Source organism: Tachypleus tridentatus, chromosome 13, assembly GCF_004210375.1.
Source record: "Tachypleus tridentatus isolate NWPU-2018 chromosome 13, ASM421037v1, whole genome shotgun sequence".
Taxonomy (NCBI): Eukaryota; Metazoa; Arthropoda; class Merostomata; order Xiphosura; family Limulidae; genus Tachypleus; species Tachypleus tridentatus.
This window is the reverse complement of record NC_134837.1, coordinates 38722348-38749296: the sequence shown is the minus strand read 5'-3', so window position 1 is coordinate 38749296 and position 26949 is coordinate 38722348. Positions and strand designations below refer to the sequence as shown.

The 26949-nt window shown below is 33.6% G+C and overlaps 1 protein-coding gene across 2 annotated transcripts in view; it reads left to right on the top strand.

The window, feature by feature from the left end:
- Positions 1-26949, top strand: part of LOC143238283 (acetylcholine receptor subunit beta-like 1) — a 65311-nt gene that overhangs the window by 16863 nt on the left and 21499 nt on the right. Inside the window, exon 2 of one of the 2 annotated variants that reach the window (XM_076478375.1) lies at positions 25770-25861. In XM_076478375.1, the coding sequence (XP_076334490.1) occupies positions 25770-25861 (92 nt within the window). Of the gene's footprint in view, positions 1-25769; positions 25907-26949 lie in introns of both variants that reach the window. The other variant, XM_076478374.1, reaches the window with a different exon arrangement.

The following is a 26949-nucleotide window of genomic DNA, read 5'->3' as shown; positions in this document are numbered from 1 at the left end:
CGCATTTTCGAAAGTATTTTATACTTTTGTTATAAGTTTTAAATAAATTTCACTGTTAGCATTGGTGTATTAAAAATTAGTAATTCTAAACTTAACTCATTTTGCCGCCAATTTATATATATATATATGTAAAATAAAGTAAAAAAATGCATATTTTAATATTGCATCAATTATCTGAAATTTGAATCCGCTAAACATTGAATTTGAAGAAAAAGACGGTTTTTCTCATGGTAGTGCAAAATTCCAAACTCACCGCCAAAAAGTTTAATCGCAAAATCATTACAGGTTTGGAAAAAAAGTGTGTTTATTTAGTCATCAATAAGGGGATTTATTAGCAAAATATATTATTGTAAGCTACATTTTTGATGCTGTAATTTAACTGTTTGCTAGAAGGAACTGCTAATCGTGATGATACCATTAAATCTAGAATGTTCGTAGACGTAATTCTAGATTAACTAAAACGTTAATGACGAGGTAATAAATTAGATTTCGCAGAAACTAGAGAAACATTGATACATTATAAATATTTATAATTAGTATGAAGAGTCATTTGAGAATGCAATGAATATGTAGTGATTGATTCAATTTAGTGTTTCTATTGAGAGTTATTATGTGTATTAAGTTAATCAATCGATTAGTAAAGAAATGATCTAAATAGGGTTTTTGGTAAGTGTGAGTTACACGTATTATTAGTCTCATAATTTCTGCTCAAACATGGTTTATTAATTTAGGACTACAACTTGTGTCAAAGTGCATGTTGCCCATAGCAGGTGTATTGAAGAAGTAAATTAACATACAATGATTACGTGGCTTTATTTCTTACCAAGTAATCTAAAAAAAAATACCAAGTCCATTTCCAGAATTTAGTTCGTAAGTTCCAATTAAAAACATCGCCCGATTGAGAAACTTGTAATTTATGGTGAAAAGGTACAATGTAAGGCATTTCAGGTAAAATTATTATTAATTTTAAAGTGAACAAGTGGAATAGTGAAAAACGAGATATTCTTTTTTTGCAGCTAGTTTTATAGAACCAGCTTTAATAACAATAAGTAATCTTACAGACAAGAAACAGCTGCTTTAATAACAATAAGTAATCTTACAGACAAGAAACAGCTGCTTTAATAACAATAAGTAATCTTACAGATAAGAAGCACCTGCTTTAATAACAATAAGTAATCTTACAGATAAGAAACAGCTGATTTAATAACAATAAGTAATCTTACAGACAAGAAACAGCTGCTTTAATAACAATAAGTAATCTTACAGATAAGAAACAGCTGCTTTAATAACAATAAGTAATCTTACAGACAAGAAACAGCTGCTTTAATAACAATAAGTAATCTTACAGATAAGAAGCAGCTGCTTTAATAACAATAAGTAATCTTACAGATAAGAAGCACCTGCTTTAATAACAATGAGTAATCTTACAGATAAGAAGCACCTGCTTTAATAACAATGCTTACAGATAAGAAACAGCTGCTTTAATAACAATAAGTAATCTTACAGATAATGCTTAATAACAATAAGTAATCTTACAGATAAGAAGCACCTGCTTTAATAACAATAAGTAATCTTACAGATAAGAAACAGCTGCTTTAATAACAATAAGTAATCTTACAGATAAGAAACAGCTGCTTTAATAACAATAAGTAATCTTACAGACAAGAAACAGCTGCTTTAATAACAATAAGTAATCTTACAGATAAGAAACAGCTGCTTTAATAACAATAAGTAATCTTACAGATAAGAAGCACCTGCTTTAATAACAATGAGTAATCTTACAGATAAGAAGCACCTGCTTTAATAACAATGAGTAATCTTACAGATAAGAAACAGCTGCTTTAATAACAATAAGTAATCTTACAGACAAGAAACAGCTGCTTTAATAACAATAAGTAATCTTACAGAAAAGAAACAGCTGCTTTAATAACAATAAGTAATCTTACAGATAAGAAACAGCTGCTTTAATAACAATAAGTAATCTTACAGATAAGAAGCACCTGCTTTAATAACAATAAGTAATCTTACAGATAAGAAGCACCTGCTTTAATAACAATGAGTAATCTTACAGATAAGAAACAGCTGCTTTAATAACAATAAGTAATCTTACAGACAAGAAACAGCTGCTTTAATAACAATAAGTAATCTTACAGAAAAGAAACAGCTGCTTTAATAACAATAAGTAATCTTACAGATAAGAAACAGCTGCTTTAATAACAATAAGTAATCTTACAGATAAGAAGCACCTGCTTTAATAACAATAAGTAATCTTACAGATAAGAAGCACCTGCTTTAATAACAATGAGTAATCTTACAGATAAGAAACAGCTGATTTAATAACAATAAGTAATCTTACAGATAAGAAGCACCTGCTTTAATAACAATAGGTAATCTTACATATAAGAAGCAGCTGCTTTAATAACAATAAGTAATCTTACATATAAGAAGCAGCTGCTTTAATAACAATAAGTAATCTTACATATAAGAAGCACCTGCTTTAATAACAATAAGTAATCTTACAGATAAGAAACAGCTTCTTTAATAACAATAAGTAATCTTACATATAAGAAGCAGCTGCTTTAATAACAATAAGTAATCTTACAGATAAGAAGCACCTGCTTTAATAACAATATGTAATCTTACATATGAGAAATAGCTGCTTTAATAACAATAAGTAATCTTACATATAAGAAGCACCTGCTTTAATAACAATAAGTAATCTTACAGATAAGAAACAGCTTCTTTAATAACAATAAGTAACCTTACATATAAGAAGCACCTGCTTTAATAACAATAAGTAATCTTATAGATAAGAAACAACTGCTTTAATAACAATAAGTAATCTTACATATAAGAAGCACAGTAACTATTGACGTTGCCTTATCCTATTCTCCCAGTGGAGCAGTAGAAACTGTGTTTTGACACCCGTGGTAGGCAGAGCACAGGTAGACTTTCGAGTAGCTTTGTGCTTAACTACAAACAAACGAAAGCAGCCTTATTCAATAGGTTTGAAGTGACACATTAAAAGTAAATATTTAGAGCAAAGTTCTAGGACAGGATACGGAAAAAGAAAAATATTCCGACAGATCGTGTAAACGTTTTGGAAAGGATTGCCCGTTTACCTTACCCACATGTTCCTCGTAAAATGATGACTTTGTTGGCACACGATTAATCCATAGGTGATATGACAAAATAAGATGCGAGAATGAGGCGTAAATATAGTATGATTATATCTTTTTAATGAAATTGGTTGAAGGTAAACAACTAAACACACTATCTAGATGTTACGGAATCGTCAGGCCAAGATGTGCTGAAACATCAATTCCCTCTGGTGACAGCCTAAAAAAGTTGAAATGATTAATTAGAAAATTCGATATGCAGAATGGAAGAAATCAACCATAAAACAATAGGTGTTTCAAGTATAATTTGAAAGAACAAACAGCCCGACCTGTAAACAAATGTTTATCTGGCATAAAAACTTCGACAAAAGGCTATTGGAAAGAGGGATCTGGTATAATTACGATAAACACGGTCTTTACGGCTGCGAATGGAAAGAATCAACAGTTGTTGTTAACCCAAGAAGCCAGGGCGCCCAATCAGATCAAAGAATTAAACATATATCAAGAAAACAAGAACTAGCTGAATATATATATAGGGCGAAGTTCAGTTAAGAATTCCCAATTTGCTCTAAGTGATAAAAGAAGTTCATTATTTGAGGAAAACCATCCAGAAACCCATGGGTTTAGTGATGCAAACCTTGATTCTACATCTGTATTTGTTCGACTCAATTTGAAAATGAAAGATGGAAATTATCCCTCAGAGATGAAGAAAGTAAAGGAATTGATGTGATCATTAGGTGGACATAAAATTCCAGAGAAAGAAAGGTAGAAGTTGCTCTTACTGTAGGAAAATTCTTTATACCTTCTGACTTGAGAGTGTTTAACATCGAATAAAAGTAAATATTGGTAAATGACTTTATACGAAATTGTGGATACAATGTTATGACCAATAAATCCGTGTGCAATACATGACAATTACTACACTAGAGGTTGAACTTCCAGTGATAATAGATAGAGTGATCACTGTATCGTCAAGAAGTGAAAAACACATACCAGTAGATATGAGAAATTATTTTTCATTTGTGAATAGGGCATAGCGGAACGAAACACTTCGATTTATCCTGAAGGATTGGATGGTTGGAAAATCTTTCGTGAAATTGAAGCACAAAAATAATACATACGACTTGTGATAAATGAAGCTATTATAATGTTTGATAAGACCGGATTTCATCGCGATGACATGACATGTAATTTACAGGATCCAGAAGAACAGACAGTCTGAGTCAAAGGTCATCCACCATGATCGTTTTTCGAAGTACGTCATTGTATCATTTAATGATTCATAGAAGTATTTAGTTAATGACTCAGTTCAACATCTCAAGTAAGAGTTATCGCGAATATTTCGTTTTTATTCTGATGAGTTAACACATTCTGAAAGTATGTTTATTTATAAGTTAGGCGTACTGATGTTCTCGGAATTTCTGTACCCGAAATTAGGCTTTTCAGGTGCAACAAAGTGACCATGGTTGGTAGTAAACGTTATAGCAGACAGAGAATAATTCGTTAGTGTTACGTGTATTGTGCTTGACATCATATTTTTACTAACTAATCCAACGATATAACAAGTTGCAATAATGTTTGGTCAGTGTAAAAGATGTAGGTTATAAACAGGGCCTATCTCCATACATTATTAGATAATTTTTAAGTTACAAAAGTATTAAGCCAGTGCAAAATATACGTAAGCCAGTCATCAGCTCATTGTACTGTGAGATTTTTTATTTATAAAAGTGGTAATTGTTTTATAGTTAACATAATTTTAACTCCATGTGCAGAAATAAAAATACCTTACGGATTTAGTACAGAAATTACACACACACAAAGTTCTTTAATGAATCTTCAAACATTGTATAGCTCACTCTCACATCAACCCTGCTGCAAAATATAATAAGTTATGATTCACGAAGTGATTTAAATATTCTTTAAAAGCTAAGAGGCTTTGTTTGTGCACTAGATAACGTAAATATTTTCACTTTAAAGTGTTGCATAACATACAATATAATTATTATCGTTTATCGAGAAGTTTGCTATAGATCATTCTGTGTATACGTTTTTATGGCTATCATCTATAATGTACAACTTGTTGATTAAATCGGGATTTTTAATTACAATATTTTTCTAGTTTCTCAGTTTTACAAGTGTTTTAATCTCTGTGTGTGTCACAAAAACATAGAACTGTAAGAAGACGTGTAATTCTAACGTGTAATTCTTCTCGACTGAAACAGTTTTAAACACTGAACATGAACAGGTTGTGTTACAGGTTGTGCTCTTAGATTTATTACTGCTACACAGCTGTTTCCAGCCCGTCTATCACGAGGAATTGATCGCCAGATTGCAAGTCTGTAACCTTACCACTGACCCACCAGTGGACTCTTAGATTCCAACCTTCTGTAATAACGATCAATAGCTGTGCACAATAATATTAAAGTAATTATGAGAAATGGAAAAGACATCCATTACATCTATAAGGATAAACCTAATTAATAAACAAACGTGTAAGTAAGTGTATAATGGTATATGCTTTTGAATTTCGTAATAACGATAAAATAATTGTCAGTGGAAGAGACAATATTACATTTCTCTTAAGTTTTTTGGTTCTTTGTGAAGTTCGCGCAAAGCTACACGAAGACTACCTGCGTTAGTCGTCACTAATTTAGCAGTGTAAGACTAGAGAGAAGGCAGTTACTCATCACCACCCACCGCCAACTCTTGGGCTACTCTTTTATCAACGAGTAGTGAGATTGTCCGTCACATAATAACGCTCACACGGCTGAAATGGCGAGCATGTTTGGTGTGACGGGGATTCGAACCTGCGACTCTCAGATTGCGAGTGAGATTGTGAGATCGTGTTTCAACAGCAGGTCATCCTCTGTTTCCTGACCAGTTATTCTCTGACCAGTTATTCTCTGACCAGTTATTCTTTTTTAAATAGAAACTTCTCATTAGGCACACATTATCTTAGAAAGCAATTTTGAGGTGGTGGGGCTCTTGCTACAGCTAAACAATGTGACATACGATATGTGGAAAGCATGCCATTTCTAAGGGTGTCTGGGGGGGACATACTTCCAGAAAGGTTTTTAAAAGTTACGACTATGAGATTGAATCTTAAGCCTTTTTAAGCAAAAAATACTACTTACAAACAACGTAATATACTGAATTAAAAGAAGCAAGTTTTAATAAATATGTTGTAGCTATACATGCCGTAATTGGCTCTTGCTGCCTCCTTTGTTCTTGAACCATATCACCAGGCTTTACTTTCTTTCAGACATACAACAAATCAACTTCGTGACAAAACTCAGCTCTCGAATGTTTGAGCCCGGATGAAAATGGAAAAAAAACGTATAAATAATTGTCAAAGTTTTTTAAAAATTACATTTATTTCACAATACCTCTGATAAACAGAAACTGATGGTGTTAACTAAGTTGTTGGGATACCGCAGGGATAAAAGAAGAAGAAAAATAACCCGTTAAGAATAATGACTGATATCTCAGGGTGAAATGGATCAGATTAGTAATACGAAGAATAGATAATACAAGGAAACTGGAGGAAGTGTTCGTGAAGTAAATAATCTAAACGGATATATCTTCCTTTCAGATAGAGCTGAATACAATAGGAATAAAAGAGCAATAAGGTGTAATTGTGAATAGGCATACGATTTTAAGAACATCAAGAACTAGAACATCCTCGAATATCAAAGGATGATTACGTTAGAATATGACACTGGAGTTCAAACGATGAATACATACAAAATATTACACGATTCCAATCTGAAGCTGAGAACTTAGACCTTTAGAAGCTTTAATGCATATGATAAAGAGAAATCAGTAGGATATGAGGCATAAGGCAGATTTCAGGCGTGGTTTGTTTTAGAAAGGAAGAACCGCGAAAGATGAGAACGAACACCAAACAAGAAACTCATATGACTTGACAGTATCACAAATAGTACCTCGGGAAAGATGTATATGAATATTAATATCAACATTGTGAGGAAGGTAAACATTAAATATAATACATGCTTAATTAGATCATTAGAAAGAGAAGACGAAGATGACGAGAATCGATTGGAATAGAAATAAAAAAGAAGGCCTGAGGAATTTACATAGTCCAGAACAGAGTTGAAATGGACCACAAAATTGTGAGAAGTGGTTCTAAACCAACCAAGACATTAAAATGATTCCCATGTTACATTGATAAGCCATAAAAGCCATTTAATTATTTTAACCACTCGCATATATCTTCAAAATCCAAAACGCGTAACCTGTTCAGATAAATTAGTTAAAAGAAAACTGCTATGGCACGATGAAATCGAAAACAAAAAGTGGAAAAAGTTTAAAATTACGAAGAAAGGGCGTCCTTACTGAAATATTCTGAATATCGAAATATTTATATCACATTAGACATTATATTTTTATATCACATTAGACATTTTTTCGTGGTATTAAATTTTCTATTTTCTGTTGCTGTTTAAACTGTTTGTCGAAATTCTAGTCATGGATTTCAATTGAAAAAAGTAAGCTCACTATCCGTTAAGATTTAGATAAACCGTAATAATATTTATATACTGTTATTTAAAAAATTACTACAATAACCCAAGTTTGGGTTTGTGTGTGTGTTCTTATAGCAAAGCCACACCGGGCTTCCTGCTGAGTCCACCGAGCGGAACCCACATTTGGGTGTCGGATCGAAACGAATATGTTATTGGAAATATAATTTATATATTTAAGTGGAGAAGTGAATAAGCTGGTTCAAGACAAAACCACATTATAACATTAATTTAATTCATATAGTTGTTTCCATGTTTCAATAAGAAATTAAAAGAATGTGGTTGACCAACTTTGAAATGGAAGACAAAATCAGAGGGTTTAGTGAAAAGGTAGCTTCAGGACTGACCGATTGGTAAGAAAAGCGATGATAATTGTAAGTTTACATAAATTAATTAATTGAAAGAAATAGATACCGGTAATGTTAATTTGGTATTAATACCAATAAGAAGTTTGAACGAATTTTTGTCTTATTAATAACGGAGACCTGAGTGCTATAAATAACAGGAACATTCATTATTGGTGAAAAATATAGAGTTGGTAACCTGGCTAACCTCCCATCTATATGAGTAGCCTCTCATGAACAATCTGCGGGTTCGAATCCTCATATTACTGTGGGGACGTTATAATGTAACGTTAAATAACACTACTCTTTTGACAAAGAGTAACTCAAGAGTTTAGGTTAGTGACGATGACTAGCTGTCTTCCCTTTAGTCTTTCACTGCTAAATTAGGGACGACTAGCATAGATAGCCCTTTTGTAGCTTTGTGCAAAATTCCAAACCAACCTTTGTAGGCAAACTTGGTAGGAAGAAGGAAATATGTAATCAGTTAAGTTATTTTAGTGAATATTTTTGAAACGTTAGAATATTGTCCATCCTCATAATAACAATGAATAAGATGTACTTTTGTATACGAATGCAATATAATAAATTTACGATACGTAGATGTTTCGCATACTATCTTTGTAATTTATTTTGAAGCTAATAAAAAATTACAGTATCACAGTCTACTCAAAATAATTAAAAGATCTTGGAATTTGTAAAACTTATAACTATGTTATGAGATAATACTGATTACATTGTCTATCGACTACATTACAACCCTCAGTTCATTGCCATGCATATCGGTTATACAGCCTATGCTGTACGTAGTGCTGTCGCATAATCTTTGCCACTTTGATGTGGACTACAGAGCTTAAAGTGCTTCAAACATGTTCACGAATTAGGTATGGACTTAAACAAGACATGTGGATTTTTATTTTCCCTGAAACGCTATCTGACGAAAAGAATCGGGTAATTGCACCATTCTGTTGGAAACTTGCTAGAAATATGTAATAATTTTTTAGCCATACAAAATCATATTTTTATAAGTGGGGAAAAAATCGACTAGGGAAAACCGTGATTCTTTCTCAAAACCATTATTTCACTTTGTCAGAAATTAAATATGGCGAATTACAGCCACAGATAGAAATAGCAGAGTGCTTTTAGTAGAACCTAACACACACACACAGGCATACACATATATATACATAAGTAAAAGTATTTCTTTAGCAAATGCGTCTGGGTTGCAGAAACAAAAAGAAGTTGAAAATTATAATCCGCCGGATATTATCAAATTGCGTGTACGTATTCAGCATATTCATGAAGGCCTGTCATATATTAGTACCTAAAATGATCACAGTTCTTTAATGTTTTTGACAGACTGATTAAGTTTCTACGCAATTTTTTTTAAATAAATGTATAAATACACATCCCATTATATCAATGACAAGACCATTGTGAACGAAACTATCAGTTTGTGAGAATTATTTGTTTTGTTGTACTTACGCAAAGCTATTCAAGACTATTTGCAATAGCGTACCTGATTTTTGAAGTGACAGAAATAGACTAGAAAGAAGACAGCAAAGCAACATCATCCACCGCCAACTCACGGACTACTGTGATCGATTTCATCAACGCCCATCACTCTTATAACACACCCACCGCCAGTATAACGGATTGTGTGGTTGTCCTTATATGATTAGTTGGATATAACTGATTGAGTGGTTGGACATAACTGGCTGTGTGGTTGGTTGTATATAATTATGTGGTTGTTTGTATTTGATTATGTGACTATTTAACATGATTGTGTGTGATATAACGAAAATTAAAGCTATGAATGAACTAAATGATATGATGTTTTGTTAAGTTTTATCATATAGTTTCCGTTCATAACACTCAAAAGATAAAATAAATAGACAAAACTTAAGAAAATCAGTAAGAATGAACTCTACAGCTAAAACATCTAAATCTTTAGAAAACATAATTTCAGAAACTCGTAAATTAGTATATATTCTGTAAATTAGTATATATTCTATTCAATCAGATTGCCCCTGAAGAAGAAATGTCCACCTTTCGAAAACGCTCAGGTTATAAGGGTTTCTATTTCAGTTCTATTCAATCAATTCACTATTAATATAGATGTAACTTAAGATATTTCACTTTCAAACCCTAAAAAATTATATCATTAATGTACACCTTTATATTTCTGCACATCCGATTGTCTTTCCAGGTTAATTTCTAATTGCGTACAGAAAAGCTTTAGAAAATCAAGTTTCTTGTTTGATTTGTGAGGTTGTATCGAAGCCAAATGAATGCAATAATTGGTTTGTGCCACAAAACATAGACACGTATCTAAAATTGTTACGATTTGCTATCTCTCATCACATTTAATGTAAATTAGAATAGTTGGTTGGATCTGACAAAGAATTTTACGATAAATATTTTAATTTTCCAAGTATTTCATGCAAATTAGACAAAAATGTCTGCTAACAGAAATGTACGATATTATAATTGTGGCAAATCAGAGAAAGGAAACCTTTTGTTTAAACAAATTTTATTTTTAGTAGAAGATTAGAAATTTTAGTGTATCCTACAGAAACAGATGATCTTTGGCCAGCAAAGCTGAAATTAGGTCCATATTACTTACGATATGGTGCTTTGAGAAATACTCATGATACTGACACGCTACAAAGTTGAAATCCTTCAAATAGATATAATCTCAGCGTCAGTGCCTAGAAAAACCGTCATTTGTTTCTTTTGAATTTCGCACAAAGCTACTCGAGGGCTATCTGCGCTAGCCGTCCCTAATTTAACAGTGTAAGACTAGAGGGAAGGCAGTTAGTCATTACCACCCACCACCAACTCTTGGGCTACTCTTTTAACAACGAATAGTGGGATTGACCGTCACATTATAACGCCCCTACGGCTGAGAGGGCGAGCATGTTTGGTGCGACCGGGATTCGAACCCACGACCCTCGGATTACGCGTCGAACGCCTTAACACGCTTGGTAACATTGAAATTAAGTTTGAATTTACTAATGTCTAAAAAAATGTTTTATATTAAAACATCTGAATAAATAGAATGTCTAGGTTAAAAGTAACTCCAGCAGTTAAATGTTCATAATGTTAAAACGGCTATTCATAAATCTAATACATTAGAAAAATACTGGTGTGATAAAAGGAGACATATCTCACAACTAATCCAATCTTTCATAAAGAATGTAGAGAAAAGACTTTGAATAATCGCTAAAGGAAACGTCACAAAGAAGCAACAAAAACGACAAAAGTAGGTAGACAAAAGTAGTCATTCCCTTTTATGACTGGCCTGCATGTTTTCATTATAAAACTTGTCATTCTTAAGATAGATATCAACATGGAAAAAAATCATTGCTACGTAAAAGAAACAGCAGTGATGTTGTTTCCATCTCTAGAAATTATAGGCGTCAGAGAGTAGACACCAAAATTAAAGCTCAGTTCTATTTTGTTTTATCATTTCAATTATTTCTGTTCCATTTATTCGTATTCGAAATGATATTATGGTATTCGAAAGTAAACGTTTCGCATTTTGTTTGATGAAAGTAATTTGAGTACACACATGCACACATGTACAGAGATTAATTGTTTTAAATGTAATAAGAATAATAATTAATGGGCTGTAAGAAAAAACATATAGAAAAACTAGCTAAAAACTTCATTATCTAAAAACATATATATATAAATTGTCTTATATTTAAGCTCATAATTTAAACACGATGACTCTGGTTATTCGTTTCTTTTGAGTAACTAAATGTCAGGTGTGATAAAGCTTATAGGAAAAAAGTGATATTGTTTCATAATAAACAAATATATAATTTAAAAATCTTTTCATTGTTGCCATAAAACAAAAAATTTGATACAGATTGAAATACAAGTGTGTGTTTTCTTCTAGAAAAGTCACATAGGGCTATCTGCGGAAGAAAAGTCGCATAGGGCTATCTGCGGAGACCTACCCTTGAAGGGTAGTTTTAGTGTTGTAAGTCCCTAGACTTACCGCTGTACTAGCAGGAACCTCAAGGTAAAAGTAAATGTAAATAATATAAGGTCTTAGAATTAATAATTCAACAATAATGTTTTAGATATTTTTGTATGAATTATGGGTATTTCGACTTGTGTTATTTGGGGGGGGGGGGGGGGGTCAAGGAAGGATGTTAAAACGGGAGAAACAAATGTGGAATGTAATCGTTGAAGGACCACTATTTTTTTTTAATAGTTTTGGTTTACTTTCGTTGACGGGCAGCCTTGATGGACCACTAGGTCCTTTGTTGTTTCAATGTTAGACCTATACATAACATAATATATTACGTATCATTTACAAACAACAAGCATATATGCCCTTGTGAATATAAACCATTCTAATAACATAATACTCAGTTGAAACTAATCACGTGATCTATTTTTCTGTGTCAATACTGATTGAACTCGACTGCAGGATGTTAGGTCCATTTATTCTGTTGTTCGTGCATGTTTTTGAACCTTATAGAAAATATTGGTTTGGTTTTTTGAATTTCGCGCAAAGCTACACGAAGGCTACCTGCACTAGCCGTCTCTAATTTAGCAGTGTAAGATTAGAGGTAAGATAGCAAGTCATCATCAACTCTTGGGCTACTTTTTTTACCAACGAATAGTGCGATTGACCGTCATATTATAACGCACCCACAGCTGGAGGGACGAACATGCTTGGTGTGAAAGGGGTTCGAACCCGACCTTCAGATTACGATTCGAGCGCCTTAACCGCCTCTGGCTATGCCGGGCCGTAGAAAAGATGCAGTCTTGGCCAAAGTGTTTGTATACTGTTTTATACTGACGTTATAGTCTACATGCATACAATAATTCTCGCGTAAATGCCTGAGTAGTAACATAGAAGGTAGCGTATGATCGGATAAACATGTACGAGTTGTTATTCTGGTCTTTTTTTGTTTTGAATATTTGTTTGTCAAAACACAGTATGTTCCAACTTTATATAAAAGTTTGTGCTTTTGGTGCAATCTTTTTTAGAAACAAATAACGCTTTGTTCAGATAATATCTATTCTTTATGTAGAGTCATATCTCGTCACGTGTCAGAAGGTATACGGCGTGAAAGTGTTCAACTGTCCTACACTATTATGAAACATACGGACATTACTAGAATAGTAGAGCACCTCTAGTGACTGTATAAAGAATCCTTAAACATCATCATATTACATCAGAAAAGTCTACTGGTAGACGCCGAAGAACTACTGCCCGAAATGACCGTGTTTTGATCAGGTTAACACATCAAGGTCGAAAAAAAGGCTCGTAACACCTTACAACAGGAATTGCATGAACAAGTTCATTCCTGGATATAAAAAAGAACAGTGAATAGGAGACTGAACAAACAAAGTTATTTTACAAAAAGGGCTATTTGTAAATCGATATTGACCAAAATTGACCGCTATCACTGTGCTACTTGAATAAAATAGTATGCCAACATACAGTTAAGACGCTGGGAAAATGTCATCTTTTCAGATGGGTTCTGTTTACGGCATGTTAAAGCGAATGGTAGGATACATGTTCGTTATTTGCCTAGAGAACAGATGGATAAAACTTTCTTTTCAACATGAAACACCCAGTAGGTGGTGCTGTACTTGTTTGGGCAGCTATTCATCATGGAAGCAAAACTTCTCTTCATATCCTCCAGGAAAATGACAATGGCGCTCCCTACAAGCAACACATGAAGATGACGTGTCTGCCATATGTCACTGCCTAAACTATACGTATTGTACAGGGTTTCCTCGACCAGGAGGACGTTACAAAATTACCATGCCAAGCAAGGTCTTTAGATTGCAATCCCATTGATAACTGTTTGGCAGAACTGAGTTGGAAATTTGCTAACCACGACCCTAAACCAGTCACTGCAGCTGAGTTGCAGCACTTTTTAGTAATAAGTTGGAATCTAATAGCGGTGAATTACATCAATAACCTAATCCACAACATGCCGCGTCACCTTGAGGAGATTATTAAAGTACGAGGAGAACCAACCAAGTACTGAATTCTTAATATGTACTGATATAAGGTTGTAGAGGCTATTATAGTAATTTGATGTTATAATTTCGTCATTATTCATCTTTTTTTGCTGTGATAGAAAAGAGGCTGAACTACACATCTTTCTTCAAATGTCTCATAAAATTGTTTGCTGTTCTATATATGCAAAAACGGCTCGTTTGGGTTGAGAAAATATTTTACGTAGAAGAGCGTACAACGTTTCGACCTTCTTCGGTCATCGTCAGGTTCACAAAGAAAGAGGTAACTGACCGGAAGCTGACCACATGTTTGAAAGGGTTGTGTAACTGAGTGTCGGAATGTAGAGGGCGGTGCTAGATGTTTGAATATATAATTTTATTTATTTTATTATATTAATATAGGTATAAAGGCGTTCCTTTATATTGGTTTATTTTGGGTTTAAGTTGTTGTATAAGTAAGGCTTCTTTAATTTTGCGTTTGTTTATGTTTGTTTCTTTATTTAGTATTGAGTGTTTTCTATGGTTATATTGTGTTTATTTGACTTGCAGTGTTCGAAAACATGTGAAGGTAACTTTTTATGTTCTTTGAATCTGGTTTCCATTTTTTTACTTGTTTCTCCAATGTAGAAGTCGTGGCAGTTATCACATTGTATTTTATAAATAATGTTGGTGTGGTGTTTGTCAGTGTAGTTTTTACATAGTGTAGACCTCAGTTTTGTGCCTGGTTTTTGAATAAATTTGGTATTAACTGGAATGTCATATTTTGTTACTAGTTTTTGCCAAATGTTGGTTATTTGTCTGCTGATGTCAGGAATATATGGTATACAGCAGTATATGGTTTCGTGATTTTTTGATTCGTGAGATATATTTAGTTTTGTTGGTTGATTTTGCTTTCTGTCTAGGTGTGTGCGTGTAATGTTTTCTACGGTTTGTGGAGGAAACTTATTGATGTTGATGAAGTATTGTTTTATTTTGTCTAATTCATCGTTAATTTTATCTGGTGAGCATAGTTTTATGGCTGTGTATATTTGGTTTCTTAGTACGTTGTGTCTTTGTTTTGATTCATGTGCTGAGTCCCAAGGAATGTATAGTCCAGTATGGGTGATTTTTCGGTGGATTTCTGTTTTGAATTGTGTGTCGGTTCTTGTAATTTTGAGGTTAAGAAATGATATTTGATTGCTTTCTTCCTGTTCACATGTGAAGTTAATGTTGGGATGTATAGAGTTAATGTGATTGAAAAAATTAAGTACGTGTTCTGTAGATTTGAATCCCGCAACCGTGTCATCTACATATCTGTACCAGTATAGTGGTGGATGTAATGCTGTGTTGATTCCTTGTGTTTCAACTTGTGTCATAAAAATATTGGCTAGAACTGGTGATACTGGGTTGCCCATGCTTAGGCCATTTGTTTGTATATAGTTGTGGTTGTTGAACATGAAGTTTGTCTTTATCTTGGTGAATTCTATGAGGGTTGCTTATTGGTTGCTGGGAATGTCTATAGTTGGGTTAGGGTCTCGGATATATAGTTCTAAGACTATCTTGCAGGCTTCAGTGGTTGGAACTTCTGTAAAGAGGGATATAACATCGAAACTGGCCATTAAGGCTTTATGATTAAGTTGATTTAGATTAGACTTGAAATTAAAAGAGTCTTTGATGAATGAGCTGGCTGATGTTACATATTTGGAAAATGACCATGCTATGTATTTACCTAGATTGTAATTAAACGATTCGCTCTTCTGTGTAAAATATTTTCTCAACCCAAACGAGCCGTTTTTGCATATATATTTCTCTACAAGTGGGTTTTCTTGACATCACTGTTTGCTGTTCTAATAAATCTTCATAATGTCAAAAGAACCTGTCTCGTTCTCCAAACTACATATTTAGATGTTTTCTATAAAATATACTTCTCAGTTTGATAGCTCTAAGTGTACTTATATTTTATCTTAAAAATAGTGATCTTATTTGTTAGAAAATGTGCAAACATTTTGGCTAAGACTGTGTGACCGAAAGTAAACACGTTCTAGTGACAATCAGAAACTTGGCCAATCATGTATAAGTTCCACCCAGTTTTTTTGCTTTTTTACCAGTATATTTTGATTATCAGACTTTGCTTTGTAAATTTCGCCGATAAAGAGATACAAAATAAATGTGGAAATCTGTCACGACAAAACTTTATTTAGCACCCAAGAGGATGCTTTTAATTTGTAAAGAATTTCAAAAAGATTGTCTTGTCTTCAATAGAAAACTTTGATAATTCATTGAGTCGATTGTAAAGTCACGAGAACTAAACGTTTCTCATATTTTACTGAGTTTATTTTTAAAAAATCATAAGAAATATAATCACGAATTTTTCTCTTAAGAAACTGTATCAAAAAATAACATTCGTCGTATTTTGTGAAACAAATTTTATTACTTTTATCCTTGTGACTAATCGTCTGCTTGCTAAATCCCTTACAGTGCAAAGTATTTCTAAAACACAAAGAGAGATTCGAACACTCGACTTTAGACAATAAGCGAAGTATCGTGTTCAAATTCAGCTGTACAGGACTATATCTCACTCTAACTTTTCAATGCTCTAATCTTTTACTGAGAAAATCAAATGTTGTAGTAGCTTCTTTTAACCAAAATAATTCAAGTAACTTATATACTTTTCACCTCATCCACCGCAGAATTTTATTTTACGAATTCTGAGCTGATAGTAAAATTACCTGAACACTTTTAGAATGTTTTATCCTTGTACATATTTTAAATTCTTGCTAAGGTATAAACACGTTAAAATATAGAATTTAAGGATTCCGCAGTTTAAATGACTTACTACTAAAACATGTTAATCTCCGTTTCTTGGAAAATCTTCTTTCAGACCTTCATTCAGTAAACTAAAGAACTAGGTAAAAAAACTGTGACATAATTTAACTAAAAATAACATTTTACAGATTTTAAGGGTCCTTTTTGATTACCACAATTGTGTTTTTTACCTATATATTGTTTTTATATTCTGGAATGTCTTATTATTCCAACTTGGAATTTTCAGGTTATGAAGTTGGCTATCAATCTACTTTCTCAATTACTCATTAGTTAAAAGAAAACAGAGGGCCATCCTAAAATAGATTGTATTCAAATAATGCACTTCTTAATAAAGCATTTGTACCATCTGTGCCTTACACTAACTAAGAAAATGAATTATTTAACCTGCGAGCACGTGCAAGGGTATTAAATAAAAGTGTAATTATATAAATATGACAATTATTAGGTAATAAAGCAGAAGAAAGCAGACGTATATAAGGTCTAAAATTATTACTGTTAAATATTTTTTTCCCAAACTTCAAATATTTTGGTATTTTTTTCGTCTTTCTCTAGCTCTAAAGTAGTTCTATTAAAATTATTGTGGTTCGTATAATATGCTTTGCTTAAAATAGGTTTGGCTGTTACTGTTATGTAAAAGCTATCTGTATTGTGCACAGTGTTATAAGCCTTCAGACTTGTACGATAAGTACAATCATTCTAGCATGTTATTAAATCTTTTACTGCCACCAAAACGTTACTATAAACACGAAACTACCTAAATAACGAAATAATACAAAATTTGTATTAATTTTAATACAACACACTTTTAATTTAGTATTTGCTATTTGCTAATCATTGAAGGATGTTGCTTTACTAAATAATACAATCGGTAAGAGTGCCAAAGAGACTTCGAAATTTTAATGAGAAAGCGGTTTTCTTAAGAAGTAAGCACTGAGTGTTTGTTTATTTTTGAATTTCGTGCAAAGCTACACGAAGGCTATCTGCGTTAGCCTTTCCTAATTTAGTAATGTAAGACTAGAGATGGAAAACAGTTAGTCATTACCTTGGGCTACTCTTTTACCAACGAACAGTGGGATTGATTGTAACTTTATAACGACCCCGCGGCTGAAAGGACGAGAATGTTTGGTGTGACGAGGATTCAAACCCGCGACCCTCAGATTGCGAGTCGAGCATGAATACATCTAGGTTTGTTTGTTTATTTTGAATTTCGCACAAAGCTACTCGAGGGCTATCTGCACTAGCCGTCCCTAATTTTGCAGTGTAAGACTAGAGAGAAGGCAGCTAGCCATCACCACCGACCGCCAACTCTTGGGCTACTCTTTTACCAACGAATAGTGGGATTGATCGTCACATTATAACGCCCCCACGGCTGAAATGGCGACAATGTTTGGTACGACCAGGATTCGAACCCGCGACCCTCGGATTACGACTCGAACGCCTTAACCCACCTGACCATGCCGGGCACATCTCGTTAAAAATGCTTTTAAAATACAAAATGTACTTGACAAAATAAGCGTCACAGTTATTAGTACCAAAAGTAGCTTACCGTTATTTTATCTATTACGAATTTAGAATGATATAAATATAAGATTAATAATAATAAAGGACATTTTCTAAACATATTCAGGATAGTAAAAATGTTGATGAAATGTACCAAGTTTGCCATCCAAACAGTTAAAAGATGGCAAGCGAAAGCCCTTCCCTCTAACGGAGATAAGTAGCGTGAGTGATAATGATTTTAAGTGCAGCAATAAAAATTACTCTATCGTTCTAGCGCAGCAGTAACATTAGTGGCGAAGAGATGGGTTTTATTAAATTGTAAAGGTTTGTTTATTTCTAAACACGTTCACTAAAAGAAGTCGTTGATTACTTGTAAACGACTTTACAGAAGAAAAGTCTTATGGTTTCACTTGTTTCTCTTCTTTTTCCTAAATTTTGAGATAAGTGCCATACTCTAGAAAATACATTTAGGGAAATATTGTTAGTCTTTTAACCTAAAATTTTAACCAAAAATAAAGAGGTATTTACGACTTTGGGCAAGTTAAGGAGGCAGAAACCGTTGAAAATGTATTTGGTGATGAAATGTTTACATTTTTGTCATTAAATGTAACTTGCTATACTATGTTACAGTGGTTTGGTTTGAATTTCGCGTAAAGCTACATGAGGGCTATCTGCGCTAACCATCCCTAATTTAGCAGTGTAAGGCTAGAGGGATGGCAGCTAGTCATCACTACCCACCGCCAACTCTTGGGCTACTCTTTTACTAAGGAATAGTGTGATTGACCGTAACATTATAACTCCCTCACGGCTGAAAGGGCGAGCATGTGATAGTGAACTAAGCTTTGTAATACATTCATTTACAATGTAAATCCAGGTATAAAGTAACTATTTAGAGGAATCTAATAAATGCTAAAGCTTAGATTCACTGATTACTAAGCATAATAACATAAATATATGTGATAAGAATTTAAAAATTACTTATTGAAGATGAAATAAATTATTTCTAGTAAATTTGATAATATATTTATTAAATTTTAAACAGAGTAACTAAGAAACATTAAAATGTTTTAACAAATACTTAATTATATATTTATAATTTATCAACACATAACTCATAATAGACGGCAGAGTTAATAATTTTCGTGAGTTAAACGGATTGCTTTCTAAGAGACTGTTCTGATCTAATTACAGTTTTATTAAATAATACTTTGTGGTTAAATTATCTGTATTCCTAAATCTTAGTTTGAATTGCGAACTCTTTTGTCGTACGAGTAACGTGAAACTATAGCTATTTAACTTCATGCCTCGTATATAAGTGTTTTCTTGTGGCAAAGCCACATCAGACTATCTGTTGAGTCTACCGAGGGGAATCGAAGCCTGATTTTAGCGTTGTAAATCCGTAGATTTACCGCTGTACCAGAAATTATCGGTAAGTACATTTTCTTTACTGAGTCGAGCTGTTTGATATACTTTGTTGCTATTACATTTCTGCTTCTCAAAAAAACTTCAGTCTACATGATTAGAAGTAATTACAACCAACTAACACGCTGTGAGCGTCAGTCTTACATTCGGTATCTTCGAAGCCACTGTTTGAAGAATACACTTTCTAAAGATAATTTTACCTATTTAAGAATATATTGATTCGACCCATTAGGTTTTAATAGGTAGAGCTGTTTTGGTTGTTTGTATTTTGTCTTTGCAAGCCTAGCCACCACTCTTTCAAAACAACCATTCTCAGTTGTACCAACTAATGATATTATATGCACTATAACTACTAACGCCGTCCATCTTGACTGTATCATAGAGTAGTTTCCACCAAATATCTCTACATGAAACTCTGGTCGATAGCTTAGAAAGTAAAATTTTCAGTGTCCTTGCAGTCCCAAGGTAGTTCATGCATTTGGTAGTTAAATATCAACTGATAAACTGGAAAGTAAGGAATGACACTTCTTAACAGTCCTTGGCCTTACATTTAGTGAATGTCCTTACTATCTGAAGGACAATTATTCCCAACATTTGCACCTCAGTGGACCACTAGACCTATTAAGTGCCGCTTCTCTAAGCACTTCGCCATTTGACTCATACTGAATAGTTACTTTAAGCATCTTGTTTCTCATCAGTTGAATGAAGATGATATGAAATTGCACTCTCGTTGTCCACTTACTTGTTAACCTTAATCTGTGATCTATAGTCACTAGTGCATAGAGCTTTATCGGTAGTATATGGTGTTAGTTTGTTGATATGCTCCATATGCTTGAATGTACCATGTAACCATTGTACATTGGAGTTAAATGGACCTATCTTATTTAATAAAAAATAATGTCCTATCTAGTCAGAGCTGAACTGGTTCCGTGCTGCTAGCATATATAACATCAATACTCGTTTTCATTGCTGGAACTTCAAGTTTCGTTTCTCGAACGTTTTATTATGACATATCTGATACCAAATAGTGAATTTCCTCAGCTGTTGGCATACAGACTTATGTGCATCAGTCAGCAAATGCAGACCTTAGCCATTTCTCACATTCTTGTAGACAATGTAGAACAGATGTGCTGCATATCTTCAGACCCAACAGCATATCTTCAGAAAGCAATGATTTCTAAATAATTTAGTATTTTATGGCACAAAGCAGCTAGGCTATCTGCGCTTCCAAAAACACATAAACAGTTAATAATACGTGCATCAATCAGCCAATGCAGACCTTAGCCATTTCTCATATTCTTGTAGGTAATACAGCACATCTGTTCTAGGTGGAGACCTAGACATGAACGTGCTTGCTAAACAACTTGTCGATCTCTGTTATTTTGTGTGGTGTGCTATTATGACATATGGTAAATGTTCATCCCATTCAATATCGCTGGGATTAACAACATTTGAAAGTATCCACTTGATAATTTGTATTACCTGTTCTGCTAAACCTTTATATTGAGGTGATAAAGTGAAGAGTGCTTCTCCCTCAAACCCAAAGCTTTACACATATCTGATCCATACGAATTTCTTTAAATGCAACTTGGACTATCCGAGGCTTTGCTAACGTATAAGCTATGGACGGTGCTCAAATGTTTAAGCTTCAGCTTATTTAGTGAAGCAATCAATAACAACCAGAATATACAAATTACCTCATTACATCCCCAAGAGAGAATACTTTAGAATATTCTCTGTAAAAACCAACAGTTCTTTGCTGGACTTAAAAGCTTACCATATCTAGTCCGACTTTTTTTCTGGGCAGCGTAAACAATACAGTATAAACGTCACTATTTAACATATTGATATAAATGTAGCAAGTAGAACCAGTGTAAGTTATTAGCCCAAATACGTGTCACATATTGGTAACTTCAGTACTTGAATTAGGCAAAGTTGAAGAATTTCCTGGCTCAAAGCTATCCTAACCATTGCCTGCAATATAGGCATAGGCTAAGAATCACACTTTGATGGTTAAAGTAAAGGTTACAGCATATTTTCTTGCATGCGTAAGTTTTCATACAAATTCTACAGACTATTTGTATTCACACTACATTTCTCAATCTGAGTAGGCAATGCTTCGCCTTGTTCTTTGTATGTAGTGCCTACCATAGCTTTGAGTTCTTGTTGCTCTTCCCAGAGATCCTGGATCATTAATTATATTACGGTTGCTAGAGAAATTTACTTCTGTATGTCCTAAAGTTTCTATAACAGAAACGGCATTAACTCAAACACGGTTTTCAGAATCAGAATATTCAATGAATGGGCACGCTCTCACTGTGTTATAGATGATCACTTAGGATTTTCATGTTGGCTTGTACATAGCAGTATAACAAAGTCACACGCGTGCAATGTTATTGTTCAACATAAACTAATGCCTTCAAGGAAAACACTCTACCAAACAGATAGTGTAAGTAGTACTTGATGAAAGGCTACGTTTGCAAACAGTTCTTCCTTCATCAAGCAATATCAGCATTCAGGAGATATAAGCGTATGACTAGTGTTTGCTATTAAATGTTCTACCTCATCCTGCAACTGTAATACCACTACTGTTTTCCACTATTGCTGGCATCAGCATTCAACAGGAACTCACAAACCCGTCGTATATTATATGCCAACAATGAAGCTTTCACTAAAATATGCCTTTTCACACTTTTCTTGACCTTCATAAAACGTGCATTAATTTTACTGAGAAGAGATAATGTGGCAGATGTCTTTGAGAAGTTGCTTACAAGACGTCAGTAATATAACATGAAACCAAGGAAATTTTAGATCTCTCATTTGGTCGCAAGTATAAAGGCCAAACCCACATCAGAATGATCTTCATAGGGTAACATCTCTCTCCACACTATGACCAAGGAATTCAACCTGAATGTGCATGGGTGCACACTTTTCTCGTTTCAACCTCAAACCTTCCATTTTTACCTGTTGAAGCACATCATCAGGTTTACAGTCATGGAAACAAATGCGTGACCAACACCAATAACTTATCAATATAGATCAGGCAAATGTTCCATTGGTTTTCCATTGTAAGCTCCATTAGCTACTCAAATGTGTGGGGTACATTATACGGGCGTAATGGTACAAATAAAGAAACTCTTTTGAAAAAGCAAATAAATGAAAGGGTGATTAATATCAATCCTCAAAAACAATGGAAAAAAGATAATAAGGATGTTTTTGCATCATCCTTACATAATAGCACAGGAATAGTTATGTATATATATATATTGTAATATGTTAATTACTTCCCGTGTTATTATTTGTGGATGATGCAAATGCCACTCCTACTATTATGTTTGTATTGAGTTTGGAGTGGCATTTGCATCATCCACAAATAATAACATGTAAAAAAAGAGTTTTTTAAGGTAGTGTTTCAATAGACATAAGAAGGTTGTACAGTACTATGCAAAAGTATTAGTACAAAGACAAAATTAAATTTAAGCCTATTTTCAAAAATCAGTGGAAGATAAATCACAGGTGAAACATCAAAATTTTATTAATCATCATACTTAGTACAACAGAAACTCAGTGAAGTGCTTGAGTTCAGGAAACAGTTAATATTTTGTACGTCCCTGTGTTGCTTTAGTAACTGCAGACAGTCTTTCAGCCATATTACAACATATTTAAATTGTCCTTTGAGACTTTACCCCAAATGTCTCTAATACACTCCCATAAATGTTTTAAAGAAGTAACTTTTGATTTGTCTTATTTCCTATTTTGATCTATGAAATTACACATCTGCTCAGTTGGGTTGAGATTGGAGCCATTGCATCATTTGCATGACTCCAGCAGCTCCTTTCTTATCCAAGTAATTTCTGTCATAAGTTGGAGAAGTGTTTAGAGGCATTATAATTTTGGTAGCAGAATTCCTTATTAATAATTCGTAAACAACTGAGTATACATGATGAATCTGTATTCGATGGCAATTGTACTGTTCCATTATTCCATCTAGTTTGCAAATATTTCCTGTCGCCTCAACAGAGAAACATCCCCCAAACTATCACATTGGCTCCTCCATGCAAAGGTATCTTTCACCTTCCTTCTGCTGGATGTACAACTTATGCTTTGAACAAAAATTTTCAAACTTGGATTAATTCGTCTGTAACATCCTTTTCCAATCATCAACAGTCCAAATTTGTACTTTTTAGCAAATTCCAGTCTCTTGACGATACTTGGAAATCAAAGTAAAGATGTTTTTTAACTGCTACACTACCAGGTTGAGTCTTATTGATAATGTAGATCTGCACACTTTTCTGTCATTTGGTACATGGTAGTTTATCTCGTGCTTGAGATCAGCAGCAATCTTCTTCTTTTCCGAAGGTTGCATAAACGAAGATACTTAACATCGGTATCATTAAGTTTAGGTGTTTTGTCTTTTTTCTGCCATATTTTCAAATTTATATCTGTCTCGGTCTCTCGATCTATAGGGTAAATGACAGTGTTTGGGGAGCATTTCAAGTTCGCAGCAATTTGTTGAAGATTTCGACCAGCATCGCGTAAAGCTTTTATGTTAACTCTTTGTTCTACTGAAAGTTCTTTGTGCTTTTTAGGTCGTGGCCTGACAGAAACTTAATATATACTATTAAACACTGTTTTCATGGATGTTTATTTGTGGAGTGCTAATAAGTTGATTTTTTTAGCATGTACCATTAAGTATCACATGCTAGCTCCTTGCTAATTGTTTTCTATATAATTAATACATTGCATGGGTATCAGAACAGTTTTTTTTCGGACCCTAAATTTATCAGTATGCTCATTCAAGCATAAGCTTCATGACATGTCTTTGTTGCAAGTATATAGGAATTCTAAGGAATAATAAATATTTTCTCCCTGTTTCATTCAGTTGTCAACAAGGATCAGTGGAGCATTATCGTAGTATTGAAATTTACATTCTGTAATAGCATGGAAGAATTTACCCTATAAACTGGAAAGAATGACAAAATATTCTTTTGACCTAGCACTTTTGCACAGTATTGTATTTATAAACAAGTTCTAAATAGTTACACTCTTAAGTTCTAATGGTAATGTTTATTGTTTATCTACAACTGGCTGGTAATTCCTGTTTCATCTTGTTCTTCAGCTTTTAAAATATCAAATTTTTGTAACAAAGCTAACTTCGAGGGGTAACGATAACCTCGTTTACAGTGGAATCATGATTTTTAAATAACTCTTAATTATTAATAATACGTATAAAAGCGGATAATCCGTTTGAAACTACGTCGCCTTAATGAAGTTGGTTGACACCATTGTTTTGATTTTTTGATTTAAGACGTAATAAAAACGAAACAGTAGAGAGAAGAACAAGAAATTTTACCATGATATTTACCGATATTCCCAGAACTTGTGACTTAGTCACAACTTATATATTTATATACAAAATACTGAATAGCATTGTAAAGTTCTGACGACCTGTTAAGGACATTTAAAATACCATATCTTTAAACAGTCTTACAGTCTTAATTGACTGTTAAAATTAAGTCATTGTAAAAAATATAGTGGTACAATAAATATTAAAATCAATTCATTAAGTTTGTTTTTGAATTTCGCGCAAAGCTACACGAGTGCTATCTGCGCTAGCCGTCCCTAATTTAGCAGTGTAAGACTAGAGGGAAGGCAGCTAGTCATCACCACCCAACGCCAACTCTTGGGCTACTCTTTTACCAACGAATAGAGGGATTGCTTGTAACATTATAACGCTCCTACGGCTGCAAGGGGGAGCATGTTTGACCTGACGAGGATTCGAACCCGCGACCGTCAAAATACGAGTCGAACGCCTTAATCCACTTGGCCATGCCAGACCTCAATTCATTATGAGAAACATTAAATATATACCAAACTATTAAAACTATTTTCAAAATAGTTACAATTACAGCAATTACTTAAGGAAAATATATTTTCAAGATTCTGTTGTGTTTCCACATAACTATACGTCTTATGATAAAATATTATTAATTATATTCTATAATTTTTCAAAAAAATTTTCTTTCCAATTTCTCTATTTTTAGTGAAATGTTCTGAGGATGAAGAACGTCTCGTGCGCGACCTCTTCAGGGATTACAATAAACTAATCAGGCCTGTGGAAGCAACGAACAAAACAGTGGAAGTACGATTTGGGCTATCTTTTATCCAGCTTATAAACGTGGTAAATATTTCATCTAGTGAGATGTTAATATTCTGTAAAAATATGATATTTCGGGTAAGAGACATACATTTCCTGGAGTTTTTTTAGACACTTAGAAAATGAGTTTTAATGAAAATTTAGTTTTTTAAGTACTTCTTTCAAGTAATTTTCATACACATTCTTAAATATAAATGTTTACAAAAATGTTTTTTTCTTTTAATATTTGGATATTTTCAGTCAAAAGTTCCAGGCAAAGTATGTCTGATATCAATTCGAATTTAACCATACTGATTGTACAGGAATTACAGGAGTTATTCAAATATTTTACACTTTTTAAATCAGTCTCAAAATGAATAACTACAAAGCTCAAGCTACGAAATAATGATTATAAAGTGTGTTTTGATTCAAGGTATAAGCAAAGTAGATCCTACGTCGCGATAAGGGTATGCCAGCTATCAGACTTACTGGTCTGGGTTTTGGTACACTTTGAAACTAGGGTGCGCTATAAGAGTGGAATTCAAATTTTACTATTCTTTCAGTTCGTTTTTTGTTTTTAATTCCACGCAAAACTACTTAAGGGCTATCTGCGCTAGTCGTCCCTAATTTAGCAGTGTAAGACTAGAGAAAGGCAGCTAGTCATCACCACCCACCGCCAACTGTTGGGCTACTCTTTTACCGACGAATAGTGGGATTGACCGTCGCATTATAGCGCCTTCACGGCTGAAAGGGCGAGCATGCTTGGTGCAACGGGGATTCGAACCTGCGACCCTCAGATTACGAGTCGAACGCCATAACCCACCTGGCCATGCCAGACCACTCGTTCAGACGAGAGTAACGTAAGGATTGGCGGTGGGTGTCGTTAAGAAGTTCTTATTTCTCTAGTTTATCAGCTGAAACTCATGTAAGCATTGAACTAGAGTAACTATTAAAACATCATAACTATGATAACCATTAAGAATAAATTAATAATTAAACTAATTAGCTATAATAAACATTAACTATGAAATAGTTTCAGAACAAATGAAGGAAGAAGATTCAAATCTTACTATTCAATCAGACAAGAT